At 34.0% G+C, this 22539-nt stretch overlaps 1 protein-coding gene across 1 annotated transcript in view; it reads right to left on the bottom strand.

Moving 5' to 3' along the window:
* Window positions 1-903: 903 nt before the first annotated feature.
* LOC124364965 (zinc finger protein Gfi-1b) overlaps window positions 904-22539 on the bottom strand; it is a 78205-nt gene continuing 56569 nt past the window's right edge. Inside the window, exon 6 of the mRNA XM_046820817.1 lies at window positions 904-4387. Coding sequence (XP_046676773.1) covers window positions 4125-4387 — 263 coding nt within the window. The 3' untranslated portion in view covers window positions 904-4124. The remainder of the gene's footprint in view (window positions 4388-22539) is intronic.

Raw genomic sequence — 22539 nt, forward strand, 5'->3', positions numbered from 1 at the left:
TGATCATTTTATCATGTTCATACCCAGGTCCGTGTATTAGATGATGTAGTTTCTATTCAAGTATATGACGAATGTATGTAAAGAATGTTACAGAAATTTAAGAACATTTTCCATTCCTAAGTGTAAACCAATCCAATGACTCATATGACGGATCGGGAAATGGTATCTGTTGCTTTTCTTTGGTTGAAACCGTCTTACCTGACAGCGTAAGAATCGAGAGCTAATTCGATCGTAATTTACACAACTTAGTTTTTCACGAAGAAGAGAAATTCCCCCTAAGAAAGAAATTTATCATTAGCCACCTTAGTTTTTGTGGAGGACGCAATTGGAAGGTGTCAAAAGGGTTAAAAATATAAAATGCTAACATTTTACTCATATTTTTTTCATAATTCCATACACTTAAAATGAACCTACTAATGTTCTGCATTATGAAATGCACAATTCAATACTGAAATGTAAGGAAATTCAATGTATACTGTGATTTACTTTTAGTTACGGGTCTCTTGGGTTATTTGGATCCACCAATTTGTAGTTTTCTACTTGTACTTTTATGTGTTATACTTACATATATATGTTACATTTCATACTAAAAGCAAGACTTTATAAATTTGATATTCCAGTTACTTCAATACTTCATTAATGTAGGCTTCTTTAGTACGAAAATGCATGATCAATCATACTAATTAATTGTGGTTGTTTTACATATTTAAATACAATTTTTTATTTCATTATTTACTTCATTGTTTCAAACTGATCCTGTAGTAAACGTTATAGCTTCCACTATCATAATAAAGTATAAGATAAACCATTCAGCTGCAATAATATTCACTAAATTTTATTTAGAAATTTGTATGGCTTTTATTTACACCAATGTAAAGTAAAGGTGGAGAGGAAAAGCAGACAATAGTTTTCAACAAAGTTTTATTAACAATAAAGAAGATTTTAGAGCAAATAATACAAAGGACGTAGATATGTACAGCGATCTACACAGAAGATACATCGAGACATACAAATACAGTACATACATTACGGTACACGACGGGCATAAGTTTGTACATTGGAATGACCAGAATATGGAGGTTTGAGTTTGTACATCAGTAACAACCTACACTAAATATGTTACACGGACTTAATAACAGGTTACTGTTCTGTACATGCTAGTGCAACAGTTTTGTACATAGAGAGTGGCATGTTTTATTAGCAGCTAAAAAGCAAAACAGTATACTTAATTGTAATATCTACTACCTCAATGCATGCGCCATGTTTATACTAGTGCAGTTATCAAATTTATTTATATGTAGAATTTGGTCCATTATTGATAAGCAATTAAATGTACAAAATATAATATAACAATAAATAATTAACATGAATTCATGTCCCACAAGGAATGAAATTGATTTCTTGTATAATTTTAACAGAATTTTCTATAAACCACGAAGTAATAATTAGAAACTTAAACTAAGTGACATCACTGTTATCCGTTTACTTCTGAATCTGTCAATTATGAGAACAAATTAAGTTTAAAGTTAAATTGACGTATATGTTTCCAATTTAACAGCAATTATTAGTGCTGTAAACATGACAATTTCAATGAAAACATTTCAGACAGCGTATTTTAAGTTTATATTAAGACATTTTTGCTACTTGCTCAACTGATAAATACTTTTTTTGAAATCTAAATACAAACACATACAATATTATTTTAGTATTATATCATACATTCATTAATTATAGTAACATTAATCTTGCTTTATAAAACATTATTAACGAAATAACTTCTGCAAACTTTACGAAAGGTTTACAGAAGATTGAAAATTTTTGTTTTTGAGAGTTTTATTAATATATTTATAATAATATTTGATTTTTCATAGTGTAAAATTTGGAATAATTACAATTTCGACTTGGTTTTGGCCCTTTTCAAATTTATATTAGTCGATATACCATAACAGAAAAGTTTAAAGTTTTGCTATGAACTATAATAGCAGGATAAAAGGAATAGGAGGCCTAACCCATTATTAGGAAGTAAGCACAATTACTACACTGTCTATCAAATTGTATCATCTATTAAATACGTAAAAAATAAATTATCAGGACCTACACATATAATTTAATTAATTTACGTTAGTTTGTTTATGATTTAAATTACTATGAAAATAGCATAATTAAACATAATAACTAGTACAATTGGTTATAAGAATCATATTATATGATTTTAAATAATTTATTTAAATTTTAAGTTCATTAATGACGAATTTATCTGTTTCGATATTTCTGTAATCATATGAAAATAAAAGAATTTGAATTTGAAACTTCGCAAGAAATTGTAAGGACGGGATCTTTGTGTTGTTTATAAAAATAATCATCGAAATATATCTGCGTTATGTATCAGACTAAGCTGATAAAATACGTGAGTTGAGTTTTCCACGGGTGATGTTGGAGGAGAGGTAGTCGAGAAGAGATCAGAGATAATGTGAATATACTGCGAGGAGAAGGAGGGGGAGGGATGATATCGGTTTATCAGGAAATCCAAGAGGCCAGAGTGACAAGGGAAAAACTAAGATGTAACTCGAGTCTTATAAATCTTCACTTTGGTTTGTATTAGTATTCCGGGAGAATCCAGGACCGAAAGTGGTTCGGAAACTCGAGCTGGGCTTTTCCGAGAATATGGCGTCACGATGGAAGGCGGAGGAGGGGGGTCTCAAGGGGTGGCAATTGGATTAGCTGTGTCTTCGAGTGCGATCTTACGATTAAAACCCCCGTCTCATTAATTGATGCCTTGCGACACTCCTATTAATCAAGATCTTCCCTTTCATGATCTGCATAGGTAGGGTTACCAACCTCGATACCTGCATTAGTGGTCCTGGATGGAACCGTAATAATTTATTGGTGCGCAACGAAAAGATGTTTTTAAGTCAGTATAAAAACCTTAACTCTGTTTTAAATCTGCTATTAATTAATTGTTATTATTTAATTTTAATTTATTACTGTTAAAACACTGAAATAAATTTAATATATTACGTAAATAGTTTGTATAACTTTAATGCTATATCTGAGTCTCGATTCATGTTTCATTTTCACCAAAAAATGGGTAAATTAATACTTATTACGTTCCCTCAATTTCCAGCAAACATTTATGTTTCTCGAAATATATTTAACTAAAACATTAAACGGCAAGTGTTTTATCTTACAGTTAACTACTTTTAGTCCATTTATATTTTTTCAACATAATAATATAATGTTTGTTGAATAATGATAAATAATACTGTAATGTTGCCGAAACACACTTTGATTCTGAATTACAAGCCGGTATTTATGCAATGTCAGTGTGATGTATTGTTTATTTATTTAATATTAATAAATAATGTCGTGTTTCTAAATATTTACAATCGTATTTATTTAATTTATTGTTTATGATATTTTTAGAGAAGGACGACCTCTGGAACCATATTTACCAGGAAGTTATTTCCATTTATACAGCCTACCATAAATTTATATAAAATATAAAGTAACAATTAACTAACTATCAGGTAATAAATAATATATTGTACATTGCAATCTTGTTATTACATATTTACATTGTTAAATGCTAAATGAGTACGTCTTTGGTATGGTTTACATTGATAAACAAATATATACAGTTATAATAGGTGGTGCAACTCATGTGGATATTTACAAAAGTGGATTTCACAGATAGGTTTGTAGGATATAAACCTAGTTTAACAAACTATGATGAATATGACGATGTACTTATATTCTACTTCACGTTCTGAATTGAAGTTTACAAACTTAAATACTCCATTGTCTTTAGCGTCTTACCAGAATAATAATAAAGACAACATGACTGTCTAACAACGATCTCATGGTTCTGAGCTTCAGTAAAGCTATGTCTGTCAATCTAGGTCAGTCATTTGTAATGGTTCATGTATGCATCGTTAAGATTCTGGATCAAAAGATCATCAGCGGAAAGTCCGAAAAGTCAATGCTCATTGAGTTCAGATCAAGGCCTATCCAGACGGATATTCGGAGTAAAAACTGCACTGCCGAGGGTCTTGAGGATTTAACGAGGATCTACCATGGTCCAGCAACGGTCTGATGGGGTTCAGACCCTGCCGTGGGGCCGGGTTCTATGCGGGTGGGCACTCAGACAAATATCTGCACTGTTGAGGATCTTGGGGGTTCAGCGAGGGTCTGGCAGGGTCTATTGCGGGTCTCATCTCTGTGTGTTGGGTCTCTTTGTGTCTCCTCAGATCCACCTTCCTCTGGAAAGCTCGGCCGCAAAGGTCGCAGGCGAAGGGTTTGAATCCCGTATGTTTTCTGCTGTGCGTGATGAGGTTGGAGGACTGGCTGAAGGCCTTCCCACACACTTGGCACTTGTGAGGCTTTTCTCCTGAAACAAGAAATAAATCACGGTTAGTCACGTTATAAAATTATACAATTTAACATAACATGGTGGAAAGGGTTAATTCAATTTTAATGTTGAGTTTAACTCAAGTTCTCCTTCCCCTTAGTGCACCCCCTGGAATTTGACTCAGTTAAATATATGAGTTCTGGAATCTGGAGTCATGTTCGTCTGAAGAGATCCAAAAAAGTGGGTAACGACGAAGCTCACAATGAATTTTTACTTCGTTTCGACATCAGAGACCATACTGAACATTTTTATTTGAATGAGATTTTGATATTTTTTCGGACTGAAAATCAATCTTCAAGAACCTTACAAGAGCTTTTAAGAACCTGCAAGAGTTTTAAAACAAATAGTATTGTTTCTCCTAAACACATGTAGAGATTATATACGTGTACCAAATATACCGTAAGAAATAACACACGGTATACGAGTTTCTATCAATAATATCAATAAGATTAAAATAATGATTATATATCCATTTATAAATATTATTCTTCCATGCAAGCATGATTCAGAGAAGCATGATTTCTGAAATATTTTATATTTGAAGTCTTTTTTTAAAGGACTCATAACTTAGGTTGTTGAAATTAGCTGTATTGATATCAAAGTACTCAGGCATTTTTATAAACGAAGAAATTAAATGTCCTAATTCAAACTCCCTTTCGAACGATATACGATAGAGAGCAGGAAAAAGATTACATCGTTTTTACACATTGGTTAGTTGTATTAAAACGAAAGTAACGAATTAATTAGTAACAAAACTAAATATAGTATCATTACTTTTCAAATCAATTACTGAAGGACGTTAATTTGATTGTTCACACAAATTCAGTCAACATTAATGCAACATTACAATATCATTACATTTTATTCTAGTAAAAATGTAGTTTTAAAAGGTGTTACGACAGTCATATATATTATTGAAAAGGGTTGTAGTTCCGTTAGTGACTATCCAAAATATGTCTCTAATAACAACTGCTTCCTGTTCGAAGTCTCGACGATTTTTTTATTACAGAAAGCTACTTGAGATTAATATGTTATGCATTGTTTCCAAGAAAATCTAATACTTGTAAACTAGTAACTTTTAAAATGACATAAACTCTTAAAATTAATCAATCAAATCTGGTTAATTCAATCACTGTTTACAGACATAACTAAAAGTAATTTCGTTTTTAATCTTACAATTACCAATATTTAAATGTAACAAAAATTTTGATTTTCGAACAATCTTTGCATTTAGCTTAGATTAATTTTGATAATTTTAAAAGTGTCAATATAATAAACTATAACATACAATATTTTTATGATTGTTTAAAAATAGTAAATATTGTTCAATTTTGAGGTGTATCAAAATGTATGTTTATAGAAAAAAATATTAACAAGATAAAGATTTTGAACAGTATGTGATTTTCTTATACTATAAGTTTTGATTCTAAAAGTAGCTCAAAATTGTATTTGTGTAGCTAGCTAGTATGTATAATAGATGATTTTGTGATGAGGTGTGATTTTTTATTGTAGTGAGTCTTCTATGTTTTATTTTTCTGTGGTCTTCGGCTTCCTTCTGACAAGAATACAGAGAACCACGCTTGATTGTATGAGTGTGTTTATTATTTACGTATTGCCTTGTGAAAGTTTGATCAGTTTAAGCCTAAAGCATGACAGGCGCCACGTTTATTCATAACGAAAAGACTTAAGGGTTTTAAATATATTATATATATATATATATATATATATATATATATATATATAATGTTTATTAAAATCTAAAAGCTATTGCCACATATACAAATTTAATGAGTAAATAAAAAGTCATTTGACAGGTATTTTGTCTTTTAACACATTTATTTAAACACATTTGTGAAAGAATCTGAATGTATGAATCTGTATGAATCAGTATGAACCTGAATGAATTTTGTTGGAAAGAGGGTTTTAGGATTATGTTATAATATTTGGATATGTTTAATTGTTGTTCTATCACTGCTAGTTCTTTTATGTCTATGAAATATGTAAATGCCTCAAAACAGGCTTTGCCTTGGAGGCCAATAGGCCTACTTTGTTTCTCGGTATATGTATGTATGTATGTGTGGCATGAATGTTAATGTGTCAAGGTCAGCCAGTACCGATATTCTCTGTAATCCCGTGCTATGCAGAAGATTATTTTGCTATGTATATGCTTTACAGTTATATTTGTATTGAATATGTTGTAATGTGTGCATATTTATGAGAAATAAAGTTTATTCTATATATTACAATAAAAAAAAATAAAAAATAAACGCTAAATACAAAATAATTGAATCGAAAAAAGTGAGGGCTCTGTGGTGTAATGGTAGCACATTCACCCGGCAAGTGAGAGATTCGGGTTCGAGTCCCTTCGGAGCAAGTACTTTTTGTCTTTTAACACATTTATTTAAACATATACAGGTGATAAGAATCTATATATGCATGAATCTGTATAATCATATGAACCTGAATATTTTGTATAAAATGGCAATTGCCTTAGGATTTTGTTCAATAAACATTTGGACATCGCAAAATTGTTGTTCTATCACTGCTAGTTCAGTCGAATGAAATCTCTCACTTGCCGGGTGAAAACAGGCTACCATTGCACCACAGAGCGCTTACTTTGTTTCTCGATTCAATTATGTGTCGTATTAATGGTCCGTATCCAGTCACTGATATGCTCTGTAAATAGGCGTGCTATGATCGGAAGATTACCAAATACCTGTCAAACGACTTTTGTTTACATGTTGTAATGTGTGCATATTTATGGGAAATAAAGTGTATTCTATATATTACACTAAAAAAATAAAAAAATAAACGCCCAAATACAAAATAATTGAATCGTAAAAAGTGAGGGCTCTGTGGTGTAATGTGCTACCATTCACCCGGCAAGTGAGAGATTCCGGGTTCGATTATTTCCGTATTTGGAGCAAGTACTGTTATGCGATTCAATGTAAATATATATATATATATATATATATATATATATATATATATATATATATATATATTTAAATATACCTAAGTTATAAAATACTCCTTTTTTAAGTTAATGCCTCTGTTTCATGTATCGCTCATTAAGACTCATATACAAGTCAAACATTCATATTCAACACAAAAAGTAAGGGTGAAGTTATCAATGTACCTGTCAAATTAATTCAAACAAATGTTCTATTAAGGATCCTGCAGGATTTTAAAATCGTGTCGGTTTCTATCCTTCTGTGTGGTAACTCTGTATAGAAAGATCCTTGACATTGGTTCTTCTTGTTCAAGGAAAGAATATACTGATTTTCGGGTCAAAGAGAAGTAAAAGTACAGTCAGTTCGGAAAAAAACTATCTTCAAGTTCTGTTTGTCCTTAGATACTCCTTATTTATGACTAGTACATTTTTAATATAACAACCCTATGAGCAATAAAACCTATTGCTATTTAAATCACCGTATACATCACCAAAGATGGAGACATTCTACCCCGGATGCATATAAAGGCATGTGGTGAATCAGAAGACTCTATACAGAAGTACCAAATAATGGAACAAAAGAAAAATGAAAATCGATGTGGAACCGCCGCTATATTCACCGACATAGGTGACATATAAGAGCGGAGTGTTGGTGGTGCGGGGTGGAGGCAAGACGATGAGGTGACCGGGTGTCAAGTGATTTCTCCGTCTCCATGGTAACCGGCCACCAATCACTGCGGCGCCATCTTCTCCCGACCGGCCGACCGCCACCGCCGCGCTATTACTATTCCGGAGACGCGCCCAGCAGGCTGCTTGGAGATTTCGTTTTATTTTCGTGTTGTACATTGTAATCATGGACACACTGGAGTTACCAACTTTTTTTAAGGGAGTTCTCTCTACACCGATGGCATTTCGATTGAGCACATTAGACGTTTTTACATGGAAACGGTCCAAATCTACTTACAAAATTTAATTGACTACTTCTCGGGGAACCGAACCCGGGACCTCTCGATTAGAGAGCCGCAGCCTTACCTCTACGCTACGGCGAAGATCCTAGTTTTAGTGAAGAAGATACACCAATTTCAATCTAATTAGTGTATTTTTGTGAATTTCGTCAAGAACTATAATACTTGTATTTGTGTATATTGATAGGTCAAGTTCCAAAAATGGGAATATTTTAAAATGTCTAGGAGAAGAAAAAGCTCTATGCCTGATGGTATGACAGGATGTCTAAAATATTCTGATGTCTTAGATAGGTTTGGAATAAAAGATTCTGGAAAAAAGTATTTTAACGTCACAATGCAGAGGCCTGCTGCTTTAGAACAGTCAAAATTTCAATTTGTTCTTAATGGTTTTCTTTATAAGACGGTACTAAGACGATATTTTTTTAAGTTTTGTGAATACTCACTATATGATTGAGCCTGATATTGGAAAACTAATAAAAGATAAATATATTTTTTCCATTAAGCAATTTTACGCATCAACCATATGAATTTGGTTTCAATTAGTATAAAAATAAATGACTTTGCAGGTATAACTAGAACATAACAGCTAGTCATAGATTGGAATTTTAGAAACAAAACTGGGGTGTCTGGGATCGGAATGTTGTTTCAGTGACGTAAGCAAAGGGGAGTTTGGGGATTACAATCTCCCTTCCATAATATCTCTTATTGGGTCCCAAAATACTGTATACTCGTAGAAAAAAAATTAAAAGATCTATCAAAGTTTTAGTAATAAAACAGTTGCAATACTCATAATTTGCACTTGAAAAATTCTCAATCAAGGATTTTTTGTAGAGTTGCGTGAGTTTGTATATAGCGTACAAAACCTCGGTAAACTCTTTCTTTTAAAAGTTCTGACTACATCACTTTGGTATAGTGAGGGGCTTGAAAAGCCTTTGTGGTTTAAAACTGTAAGCGGTTTTATGCTCATTAGCGAAACGTATAGTACTCATTGCAAGTTCCAGAGATTAGAAACAAAAGTGACGCGCTCTATCTAGATTAAATCATAAGAAGTTGAGAGAAATTGGCAGAGATAGCGCCATAACCGAAACTGCCGTAATACAGCGTAGATTTGTTACCGGCCTCAGGGGAAAGGACATAACCTGGACATTCAATCTGCGTCCAGTCGCTATCACAAAAATTGAATCTCTGCTCACCCCCCCCCCCCCACTCCATAACCCTACATCCCCGTGACCCTTGACCCTGGAGACTGACCGTCGACACATCGTCCTCTCGCACTGTCGCTTCACACCTGTCCATTCGCCTTATTTTATACAGCATCAACACTTTGTAGTGAATTTCACAGATACCGGTTACTTATTGTAAATGTGCAAGAGATACAATGTTAGATTGGAATTAAAATAATTCCCAATCTATTGAAATTGCCAATCTAATTAACTTTGAAAGACGTGTCCGCAGCCGTACCATACTTGTTCTTCACCCGTTTAAATCACCACAGCGTGCCGAAAATGAGTGTTTAACTCAAGCACGTTTAACAAAATCGGAAGTGTTCAGTTATGATCGGTTTATTGCAATATTCTACATTATAGCCGATATCAATTATTCTCTGCCTATTGGTTTAGGTTATTCGTAAATATAAATTTTGAAATTAATTCTTGAACACGTGAGTAAAAGATGTAACTACACACTAAAGAAAATTTCAAAGTATTTTTTTTAATCGGTTATGTAAAGCATGGGCATCAGTACAGTAGACGCTTTTTAACCGGATAATCGAAGCCGGGTGCCAGGCCGGATAACAATTTGGCCTAACCGACTTTCCGTGAAATTCTTTAAATTGTGGATTTGTATGCAATATTACTAAATTAAAGTTAAAAATATATAAAGTCTGATGGACCGAATGGGTTGTAGAGAACAGATAAGGTGTTACCGATGTTCATTTCGAAAAATGGAACCTTTTCAAAAATAATCCGGTTAAAAGGAATGTTTTCGATGTTTGTAACCGGTTAAACCAGTGACCGGATGAAACATATTCGGTTAACAGGAATTCTAGTGTAAAGCAAACTGGTAAAGCTTAAAAATCATTGTAACATGCAATAAAATTTATCTCAATAAATCAATTTCAAGATCGTGCCCGTACATAAAAATTTCCTTTTATTCTAAGTGTCGGATAAATTCGCAATTAAGAATTTCAGACGTTAATGTTGTTCATACACTAGCAGGATATGCTGATGTTGCCAACGTGACGGATTGCTGAAGGCGGAACACTTTCTAGGCAAGGAAGGGTCGGGATCTGTATCCCTAAAACCCTTTTCTACAGATGCATGTAATGATACCATATTACAATTATTCGTATTTATTCTATATAAACTGTCACGGAATTCTCTTTAGAATTACTAAAAAAAGTTCCGAACTTATATAAATATGTGTGTGTGTGTGTCTGTGTACGATCTCCAGTGTATGTTTATGCTTTGCATATCTCCCACTTGAAGGTAGTGTTTCTACAAATCCTAAAGATGTTTTCAAGCAAATAATCATGTAATTCATCTATAATACTTGATCAACCATGCATATATGTATTTTTGTCATTAAAGCTTTTCAGTATACTTTTTTATTTGTAATAAATGGTTGCTTGATCGAGGTGTACAAATATTCAGGATGGTGTTATTTAGAGAAATGAGGAGGACTATCATGATACTTGAGCTTAGTTTGAAGGTTCTCGATCATTACGTACACGGTGGACGAATGCCCGACTCAAATCCATACACTGTGTACAATGTGTCCACCTCGTTAATGATATTACGACCTAACCTCATCTGTCTAATGCTTTTTTAATCCCCTCCACAAGTGGCGGGTGTGCGCCTGGACGGGCGCCTCGCGCGGTTATCCATTTAGCGCTGTTTTCTTTGCACCCACCGCGCACCCCCACTACATCCTGTGTACGCGCATAATTCTTCCCCTTCATTATTAATAAGGCAGAAAAAGCCGCGCGCCACACGCCCGGATTATTATTCTGTTTAGGGGAGATTTAACAGGTAACCCCCTCCCCCCCTACACCCCGCAACACATTATTACGATTATCGAGGCTCCCGCTTTTGTTCTCTTTCTAACGTTTCTCTTTGCTCATAATGTAGATGTAATAGAATTTTATTCAGTGGCTAACCCTCCTCATAACATTTTTACTCATTGCTTTCGTACGTATTTTTAAGTTTAAGTTTTTGTACTAATGTTTTTCGGTATTGAAAATGTTAATGTTTACGTCTTTTACTAACTACCATTAATATCCTAGTAGTTGTAACGCTTGTAGTTGGCTGAGCGTTAGCGAAGCGTATCACTTGAGAGATATTATTCATGTAAAAAACTAATCGATCAATATATTTGAAATTGTGCATGAAGCTTCAATTTGACACAGACAACATCAGGTTCGATGATGGTGCACGTCACTCTAGATTTGGGATTTAAAAAACGTTAGCAAACATGTCAACATTGGTCTTGTGGGTAACCATGAAGGTAACGAGAAAATTGAAAAATACATTAATTTTTAATCAAACTTAGTACAGTCACGTGACGTAGTAATACAGGTAGCCTATGTAAATAATTTATAAACAGCATTTTGAATACCACCTCAGCGAAGCCTGTTAAGTAACACTTGGTGTGGACTTGTTCCCATTTAATACGTGTTGTATGATGATTAATTCATAAGTTATAAATATTGTGTTGTAGTTTACACGAGTCCTATTCTAGGACTTATATAATGTTTACAATGGTGGAATCTCTATCAAACTAGGAGTAATAAAATTATGGTATTTGAAGTAAGATTTAAATTAAAATTGAGCCTTGACAATTTGTTTTTGAACGAATTTGGAATAAGATAGGACTAAATCAATCTTCTTCAAGTTACGATACATTTCTGCGAGTACCTTGTATATGTGAGTTGCATACTATATTTGTACCGATAGTGAATACCCTATCAGAAACATCCATCTTCTTCCAAAATGCAATAAAATATTTAAGATTGGAGTTATGGTTTTGTTCTTCCTTTTGAATAAAATGATCAAAGCCAGTATTGTGCCAGCAATTATGAATAATTGTGCGCAGCCCAGGCAAAAATGTTTGGAAGATTTAAACTGAATTATCTGGGAGAAAAGGGAAAGATTTTAAAATTACAAAACGAAAAAGAAATCGCAAGGATGGGTCTCAAAGGGCATAACAAATGCCCACTCTCGTTAGGGATCTCTTTCGGGATCCCGCCGAAGCCGCAGGCGCGCAGCAAACAAAGCTATCCGGGATTAGGGATTACCAGAATCGTGGTAGTCAAAAGTGACCGGTCATTAATAAAAGCTTTCGGGGAACGGGCGCGTTGCGGGCAACTCGGATAATCCATTTTGTGACTAAGGATTCACAAACGCGTTAACAGGGTTAGAGTCATGCATAAGTACTGTGGGTCGAGGATTTTACCAGGGTTTTGCTTGGGTCAGCCGGGCCAGCGCGGTGCTTACTCAGTTTCTTTTGAGATTAATCGCTTCGAGTGGCAACTCAACTGTTTGACTTTGAAATTGTTGGTTTGTTTCAGCCTTATTTCAACAAGGACTTGTCAATAAAATATTCAAATGAAAGAGTGCTCCTGATTTCTTTTTTTTTATTGTTGTGACGGTTACCGTATGATCAACACCGTTATATACTGAGTATAATATATCAGTGATATATTAAAATAATCAGGATTACTAGGACTATTTCATTTTGATTTATAAATCACAATGTAAATCCAATATCATTTTATAAATCTAAACCAAATCACATTTATTTTGCCCTCTTCTGGTTTATTTTTAAACTTCCCTTGGTTTAGAAAAATAAGTTGAATTTTACCCTTTTCCTAATAAGTGTTAAATAAGGGTTTTTAATATACTCGTATTTCCACCATTGGATACATTCAATTTTGTTTACTCTGAGAATAATCACGTTCAAGCATTTTACCTAAGGCGTGAAAAATAGCTTTTAGAAATGCAGACCGTCCAAGTGATTTAAGAAAAATGCTTATAATTTTTTAGTAGTGTTATTAACAAACAGTTAGTTTTTGTTTGAAGTGTGTTTTTGATGAAGAAAGGAAATAAGATTTTTCTATACATTTGTCATCGTTCAGTGATACAGAAAAACACTACGTTTCGAGATCTGTAATCTGATCTCTTCTTCAGTTCTAAACAATTAGTGTTAGTCAACATATCATGGTTTGTAACGTACATGTCACTCGTGATTTAGAAGTCATAAAGAAACTCTTTTAGGCAATACAAATGTGCCCAATAACAAAGACTAGTGGAATCCTTGTAAATAAGGAATCGTACAAGTAAATGCTTGATTGATAGTGGATTGTTTTCAATGCGAAAAAATAAGGGATGGAATTAGTGCGTCATTATTTTTACGTAAAACTCTAAATTTACATAAACAATCAGGGAATTAATATATTAAAAGAACGTAAGAGGTGTTTTGAGAAAAAAAACTCGCCTTCTAATAACAGTGTGGTACTCCTCCCCTAAGTTCCTCCCCCAACCCCGTGCAGGGTTTCTCCTAATCCAGTTTTCATCAGGCAGACCCGCACAAGAAGTAGAGACAGTTGGGACGACGTTAAAAATTAAACCAGGAGACGGTCGCTGCTTGTTTTTTACTCCCACTTACAGAATTGCTCCAGGATTTACAATCCGACCACCGTGCACACCCGGTCTCTCTACATTCTTCTTACTCTTCTTTATAGCCCTTTAAGTTCCCCACTGCCGTTCCAGTATTCTGCCTTAATCTTTTAATGCTTTATGCAAGTGCCTTCGCCCGGCGAGATTATCCCGGTGCGGCGGCATAAACAAACCCGGTATCTGTTATTTTAATTCGGGATGTTCGCCCTGAATAAATAAACCAGAAAAGGTTATCCTGCAGTAATTGTACAGCAGTAAAAATGCTACCATGGTGATAATGTATTAGAATTCTAAATAGTTATAAGTTTATTTTAAATTGTATTTACCGTATTACTCCAGAATCTCGATTAACCGGAACCCGATTAACCGATTTTCCTAATTAAATGAATTGAGCCAAACGAGTAAAATTCAGAATAAAACACTACTTAAGAAATGCCTAAAGTAATGTAAATGTATAGGGGTTTTCAATTTTTATACACATTTCTTTATAAAATCTATTGAATTTCCTCGGTCCCGTCAAGTTCGGATAAATGAGACTTGAACTGTAAGATCTTGTTAGTGATTTGTTTTACAATTTCAATTTTAAGAGACATAACACGAAAACTACTACCTAAATCACAAATCGCTGAAAAACAACTATCCAGGGTTACAACTACTAGACCTATGTTGATTTGGTTTTTTCTGTCCCCCCATCCTCCCAACATATACAGGCTTTTCTCTATGAGGCGGCCAAGAAACCCTTGCACAAAATGTACTTTCATAGGCCAGTGTTTGCTTTTTATACGCCGAGCCAATAAACATTTAATAAGCCTGTTTCATACCCCAGCACATGACATTTCTAAAATAAGCAGGAAAAATCGTTTGGTTTTTCTGCTTTATGTGCTGAAGGAGCTTGATCTCATTTTTAGAAATCTGTTCAATACATTTTCAATTTCAAATAGCAATGTTCATTAATTTTTATATAGAATGTCTTCAGTAACAGACGAATCAAACTTACCGTTGTACTGAATTCCAGCCTAAAATCTCTTTCTGAATAATTAGTCTTTTGTGATAATGTGTTTTCTTAAGTTCAGCAAAATTGGGCATAAAACGAAACCGGTAGTTGTAAACGGCGTCGCCTCAAAATAAATTTCAAACATCCTTCGATTATGAGCAATTCATTTCATTCATTGAGTCTTGGGCACTGACAGATGTCATTGTAACTGTTTCAGGCCCAATGTAGCCACATGTTATCATTGGCTGAGCGTAAGCCAACCATGCCCTCAGAGTTTGATGGTAAATAATATTTATTTCAGTCTATAATATAGCTGGTTGTCTTTCTGCCCGATATATCGAGAACCAACTGAATTACTGAAAATTGAAAATCCAAATTTAATATGCATATAATTTTTATCAGAGGAATGCCATGATTGATCTCCATAGATCTTAAGGGGTCGCTTTTCCACGATTGGCCTTCTAGTTCAAAATTAAACAGGATTACTAAGTATCGTGACATATCTTATGTATTCTATAATGTCGATTCAGCTTCTTCTATCTTTCCGAGAACCCCCCCTCCCCTACCACGTACCCAGGTGACGTATTGAACGACCCTCCATCTGACGGGAGTGGATCTGACGTGATTGCTATCCCAGACGTGTGAAAGACGACACCCGCCCGCGATGCACCACCGCCAATCCCATAACCGCCCCCATACGCGTGACGCCCCACATTATAATTATATTAGCTGTTAATCATAATCCCAGTGATGTCTCTATCCCCTACCAAATGGATTTATGTCTCTATTCCATTGTCGAGCCCGTCTGTGGGAATCACCGGCGGCGGGATTTATTCTTTAATTGATAATTCGTTTTTAATTATTAAAGATTGTTCGTGCGATAAGCTCGGTTTAGATTACTTTGACTTAGTTTCTTGAGGCCTACGTAATAAAAATGTCCTGTGTATCAATCTTCAATAAATTTATGCGTTATGGGAACGTCGAGATTTATGTTTACATTTAAAACAGAAATTTTAAATAATATAGACATATCAAATATAACTGGATCCATGAAAACTGGATTTCTATCAGGCTGAAGTCCAAACTTATAATGCAATTAATGTTACAGAAAGTTTTAGGCCAAATTAAAAATTCCCAATATTATGTTTACATAATTTAGGAAGAATATCTATATTTTCTGATTGAATTGATTTCTTTATTCCTATCGATTATATATCGTTGCTACAATATTTCCGAAGGAACATGAGTTAAAGTAAGATGTGGCTAATTACTTGAATATACGATCAAATCGACGAAACATACCTCTCTGTTAGTACTAGACTACTGTTTAATATAAGACGTTGTTTAAGAGAAAGCAATTAATTATACAATGACTTATTTTTGAAAATGTATTACTCACACAGGAACCATAAAGTTTTTTTCATTACCTATTTACCATTAACCATTAACCATTTAAAAACACCTAACTGGCAGTGCGACAACAGACAGAGACAGTCCCGTATAACTTGTCACCATCCCATGCTGTCCGTAGTGTTGCAGTATCAGGAGTTCAGAACTTGTCAGAGGAACACGCTGCAGTCGCTTTGACATCGGGCATGTCGAAGTAAAGATCGTTCTTTGCTCGTTTTATTTTGATAGATTCCTAATTTGTGTTTAATCTTGTAATTGTCTATGTAAGTTACACTAACCAACTAATTCATTATTTTATGGCGATATTATGTTTATTACCTGTTAGTAATGCTATAAAAAATCAAAAACTTTGTAAACCATTTCTGAAGGAAATAAAACTTCTAAACACATAGACTACATTACTTTTACACTTTTACTCAAATATCAGATTAGCCCAGAAAAAAGCATTATAATAACTAGATGTAAATTTTTCTTTGACTTAGATCATAGTAGGGTACGTGTAAAATTAATAATTATCCAACATACTTAAATTCGTAGAGTTTAAAAACTTTCCACACTTTATGTTTTAAGAAGCTTTATGAAATCCTTTCCTCTAATTATAGTTCTTTATCATATAAACCAGCTTTTAGTTACATCGCAGGCGTTAGTGCACAGACAGAGAGATTATTGATCTTAAAAGTAACATTGCAGGCCAAGACGTTGTAAAGCGTTTCGCCGATTTCTTCCCGGAAGAAATATTTCTCCCGAACAAATAGTAATAATATTTATTTATTTAAAAAGCCTAGAGCACACCAAAAATATAGGAATTTATTTAGAACCTATAAATATTTTAAGGGACCCTTTCAGTGCCAGAGGCTTATTTTATTGTTTATATTAAACGTTACCTTTTGCAAATGTACATTCCCCTCTCCCTGCAAATAAACCTTTCATTTCTCGATCACAGAAGGGCCTTGCCCTTACCCTACTGTGAAGTAAATTTTAATTAGGCCAACAGGTAATGGTAACAATTTGGACTTCTTGTGAAAACTGGGGTCTAAATGGGATTAGAGTTGGATTAAGTTCTTGTAATTAATTGTCGTAGGATAATAGAAAAACGTTTGGAAAATATGAGGATTGGAATGAGGGAAAATACGATTGAGGGAAATCAACGAGGGGAATTTTATGAACAAATCGGGAGAAAGCGGTGGATAGAAACAGACGAAATTAAGTTGACCTGCCGGGAAGAGAAGATTACAGATATATGATTGGGGTGAGGCGGGGGTAAGAAGGGGTGGGAAGGGAAGGGAGCTGGGGAATATCAAAGTGAAGGTTTTTGTTTCCCTGTATTAACCTGGCAGTCTCTTTTTGTTTCCGGCCCGTTTAGAACCGGAGCTTAATTGGACCTTGGACCACCGCCGACAAAAATCGTATCGCCAATTAACACGATTGGCCCCCGGTCCCTAGAGGGTCCTCCCTTTGCTGGGCGAGGGCGAGAGTGAGGGTTACTGTCTGTCTGTGGATGCTCTCGGCCGATTGATTTTCTCGACATCGGGAAATGTTTCATGCTATCGTCAGAACAGGAATTTCAAAAGTTAAATAACATCATAAAACTCGTATGTACAAATTATTTCCTACTATTTATTTTGCAATATAACACGATGTAACGAAGATACCAAAATGTAATTGGCTGAATGTAGTCAGCATTCTACGTTCTGGGGAAAATTCTAAAGTTTTTCTGTCTGTCTGTCTGTGTGGCTGTTTGTAAACAATCCAACAATTCGAGTAAACCCATTTTCAACAATTACAGTATAATGAGGTCTTGAAAATGAAGCAATTTTAAAGAGAAGTTTACATAGAGATCTTATAGATTTATTTATAGAATGAAATCATGTGACCACAGAAAATGAAGCCCTAGAAACTTAAACATGATTAATCTTTAATCTTTAGCATATGTGGTAATTCAGAACTGATATAAACACAGATTCGGGCTGAAAATCCCTCAAAAATTTAGAAGTAGTAAGTTTATCATTTAATTCTAAGAGCTTTTTTATTTTAGATTAATTTTTCGTTCAGCCTTTTAAGAACTCTTGGTATACTTAGTACATCATTGCAAACCTTATGTACAAAAGCTTACGGGAATTAAAGATACTGATATTATTATATTTACTGGCTTGTTGTATTATTGTTACGACAGAATATATTTAATCTCACACTGTTGTAGTGTTATAATTGCCACCGAGGCCATTCATCAAAGACAGTAAGGGAGACAGTAAAGGAGGAGAAGAACCGGAGGTTCCTGAAAACCGATCCCATTCATAATTCAAGAACGGGAGCTGGTTCCCCAATAAAAGAAGGAAGCGATGTAAGAGATCCCAATAAAAAGTAATGCGGGTGTAATTCATATCAATAAAAGTGCTCGGCGCTGCGCGCCTGCCGTGCCATCGTGTCGCGCATAACCGAGCACAATCCGTTGTTTCCGAATCGGATTTTTGATCCGGCCCAAGCTCTGGTGGTACGTGGCGGCATTCTCATCAAGCCGGCGTTCATTAGTGCGCATTCATTAACGGCGAGTGTGCAGGCATCCGCGCCGTCGTCTTCCGCGCGTTACAAAAACTGACGGCGCAAACGTGACGACAAGGATGAGAAGTTCTGTTTTCACCAAAGGTGATTTATCCGATTTTTAGAAAAAAAAATATGATACTGTAATAAATAAAAACATACCCGTTTATATAATTGTATCAGTCCTGATTTATTCTCATCAATAAACAGTAGCTTCAAACTGCCTTTGCGAGAACTCTACTTATATATACTGTACGTTAATAACTGATTAAGTTGTTTTAATCTATTTTTTAAGTAAGCTAATACCTTTTTTAGTTTTACTATATCCGTCCTCATTGACCACTGGACTGTTCATGGATATGATCAAACAGAATAAGGGTAAGACTCGATACAGTGCGATTGGTACAAAGTGCTACAGACACTGCCATGAGTTTAAACTTTGGTATCTCCAACTCAGATCCAAAGACCGACGTCTTAGACCGTTTAGCCACCGGCTCTCCCAAAACACCCATCCATATAAAAAACAAAAAGTGTCAGAAAGGTGAAATAAGTGTGTCAGTTGTATCTCTTGGTGAATAGTGAGAAATGAGTGACTAATTCATCACTAACTAAATGGCTCGAAAACCTGATGAAATATTTGTTTCATAAGTTCCCTGGTCACTTTGCAGTCAAAGTACGTAACATTACTTTAGGGTTTCGATAATGCTTTCACTTTCCGTTGGATTGATTGATAAATTACAGTATGTAGCCTACTTGTTTTATTTCCATCAAATTTACACAAATAGAAAAGTGTAGGATTTTTCGTAGAACTCTCAACAAAACACTTTTCTAGAAATTTGTCACAGTATTGACGCTTTCAAGATATTTAAATTAGTAATTTTTTGAATACTGCCACTTAATAACGTAAAGATTATGATTCAGATGGGATTTAAAAAATATATAAAAACGCAATAAACGAAGCCAAATAAAATAATACATACAATTCGCAAGTATATTTTTGCTAGTTTTTGTCTGATATGATTCTAAAAGTTGCGCCAATTTTTTCGCGAAACAACCGTATACTTAATCTATAAATTGAAGTATCACTCAGATTCTATTTAAAATTTAATGAAAATGATACTCTCATTTGGCCATATAAAATACCTTCGAAGTCAACCATCACGTTAGAAAGATTGCTTCTTATTTTTACCCCCTTTCTGTTAATCTTGTAAATTCGTTCAGAATATTCCTGTCTGCAGGCCAGCAGGCCCCTTAGCTGAAAGGCTAATGAAGAATGTCGAGGGCGGCAGTAAAGCGCGATAAGATACTGTGTAAAATCGAAGCCACAAATCTAAGAAGAGTATTGGAGATCGACTCGCCGATGTTTTCTCAGACTAATAAACTGTGTTATTACAACACGTAAGTCAATAGTGGGGGATTCTCACGGCGCTGTGGTCATAAACCGAGATAACTCACTTGTACCGTACAAGATAACTGCTCCATAAACTGGAACCGTGCCGCCACGGGAAATCACGGTTACTTCGTTACTAGTTACTTCAGTGTCACTTGGGTTTTGAAACGTTATCTTATTGCAAAGACTGCTCCACAGCCATTACAAATCGTTTGAGGCGAGCTTTAGGAGCGTGTTTAATCAGCTCCGTATAATAACGGTTGATGATGTGGTTTTTTACAGTAAGTATATGGAATATGAATGGAGGGATTGTGTATGTTTAATTTATTAACAAATACAATTTTATTAAATGGTATTTTAAACAAACATTTAATTTTCTTAAATTGTATTCATTGAAAACATGTCACTTCCTGAAGCTCCTATAATATATTGATAGTAATAAATTGTAGAGTAAAATGTTACGATAAAACAATCAAAATGTGAATCTCTCCGGTTTTTTTATACGTGGCTGTTTTTGTGTATGTCTGTTAAATGTTGAAATCCGCAGGCCTGCTTCAGCTGCGAAGACAAATTCCCGCGACTTCTATCCGTAAGTATTTAATTTTCCATATAATAACAATTAATTATTAAACCGTGAACTCTTTGTAAACATAAAATTTAATGTACACTGTATTGTACAGTATATTATCAAAGTCATTCGATTCATACCTTTTTGCTTTTTATTCAAAGCAGTAGAGAAGTTACTCATTCTGGTGAATAATTTTTATTTAATTAATTTTAGTCATAGTTAGAAGCTAATTTGTGGTTGTTTCAGTCGAGTTCGTAGTCAACATTTCGTGGTCATCACGCGTCATAATCAAGATCGTTTTGTGGATATCAGGTATTGTGGTCATCAGCATCAGTGGAGCCAAGATACATGGTCCAGTTAAAGGAATGTATGTTCTAGAGAAATTATTTATTTAGGGTCAAGAAGGAAGTTTCCAAGTGAGGGCTCTTAATATTATAATTTTTAAATAAGGCTTTGCCAGGTAATAAGGTCAGTAAGCGATATTCATACCAGGTAAAGTCAGTACATAACATCAGAGTGTTATAATAACGATTATTATCTGCTCTGAAAGGCTAAGATTTATTTATCAGTTACACCTCCTTGTACTTAGGTTTAATACGTACTGTAAAGAATTACATTTTCATCCTCAGTCTTTTGTACCTTGGCCTCGTATAAAATTGCCCAAATCGTATACTTTGAACGCTTGTGATATTTTTGAAATCATACAAATCGTAATACACAAAAGTGGAATGAGATTATTTACAATTGGGCTGATTGCATATGAATATTTGTTATTAAATTTTGAATACATATTTATTTATACTCGTTTATATGAAATGTCTACGTTTTATTAGATTCTATTGGTAATAAATAAGTATTTTTATTATTATTGATTATAAAATGTCACTTTACTCACATTCTGTTCTTAAATATTTCTAAACGTTTAGATGTTACTGTGTTTGTCAGTGATTTTAAGTAAAACATTTTATATTTTGTTATGTGGTTGTGAATTATATTATTGTAAGGATTAATAAATATAGCTTGTATAATACACCTAAATTGCACAGGTTTTTATTGATTTTTTTATCTTAATCTACCCAATTTGTCCCCTTTTAAATATATTTTACTAATCAATTATTCAAATTCTGTATAAATATTATTACTTTAGTATGTCACTACACTATCTTGAGTTCAAATATATTGTATGATACGTGGAATATCCCATTATTTACTAGAATTGTGTTAATTGTTGAAGATAAGGGTATGAGATTTTAAAGCACGTAGATAAAAATTAATAAAGGAGTTTTTATTTATACAAAAATTGTTTTCTACAGAAGATTTGTTTAAAAAAACATGTTTTTCTTATTATATTTTGTAAAAACATTTAATTTTCTTAAGCGATAAGCCACAAAAAATAAGTGACTTCCTGAAGCCATAGCTTATTTAAAAATTGTACATGTTTTTACCTTTACCCAGTGTTATTGGACCTCTATTTGAGTGTACATAATTGTTAAATTTACTACTTTAAGTATCTGTAGTTCCTTGTGGAGAGATCAAACGAAGTTTCCTACTTTTTTTTGTTTTTCAAGGAATTTATCTCAAAAGGGTTATGATTTGAAAGATTATCTCAACCAAAAATCGATTGCTCACCTTTCCGTA

This window comes from Homalodisca vitripennis, chromosome 6, assembly GCF_021130785.1.
Source record: "Homalodisca vitripennis isolate AUS2020 chromosome 6, UT_GWSS_2.1, whole genome shotgun sequence".
Lineage (NCBI taxonomy): Eukaryota > Metazoa > Arthropoda > Insecta > Hemiptera > Cicadellidae > Homalodisca > Homalodisca vitripennis.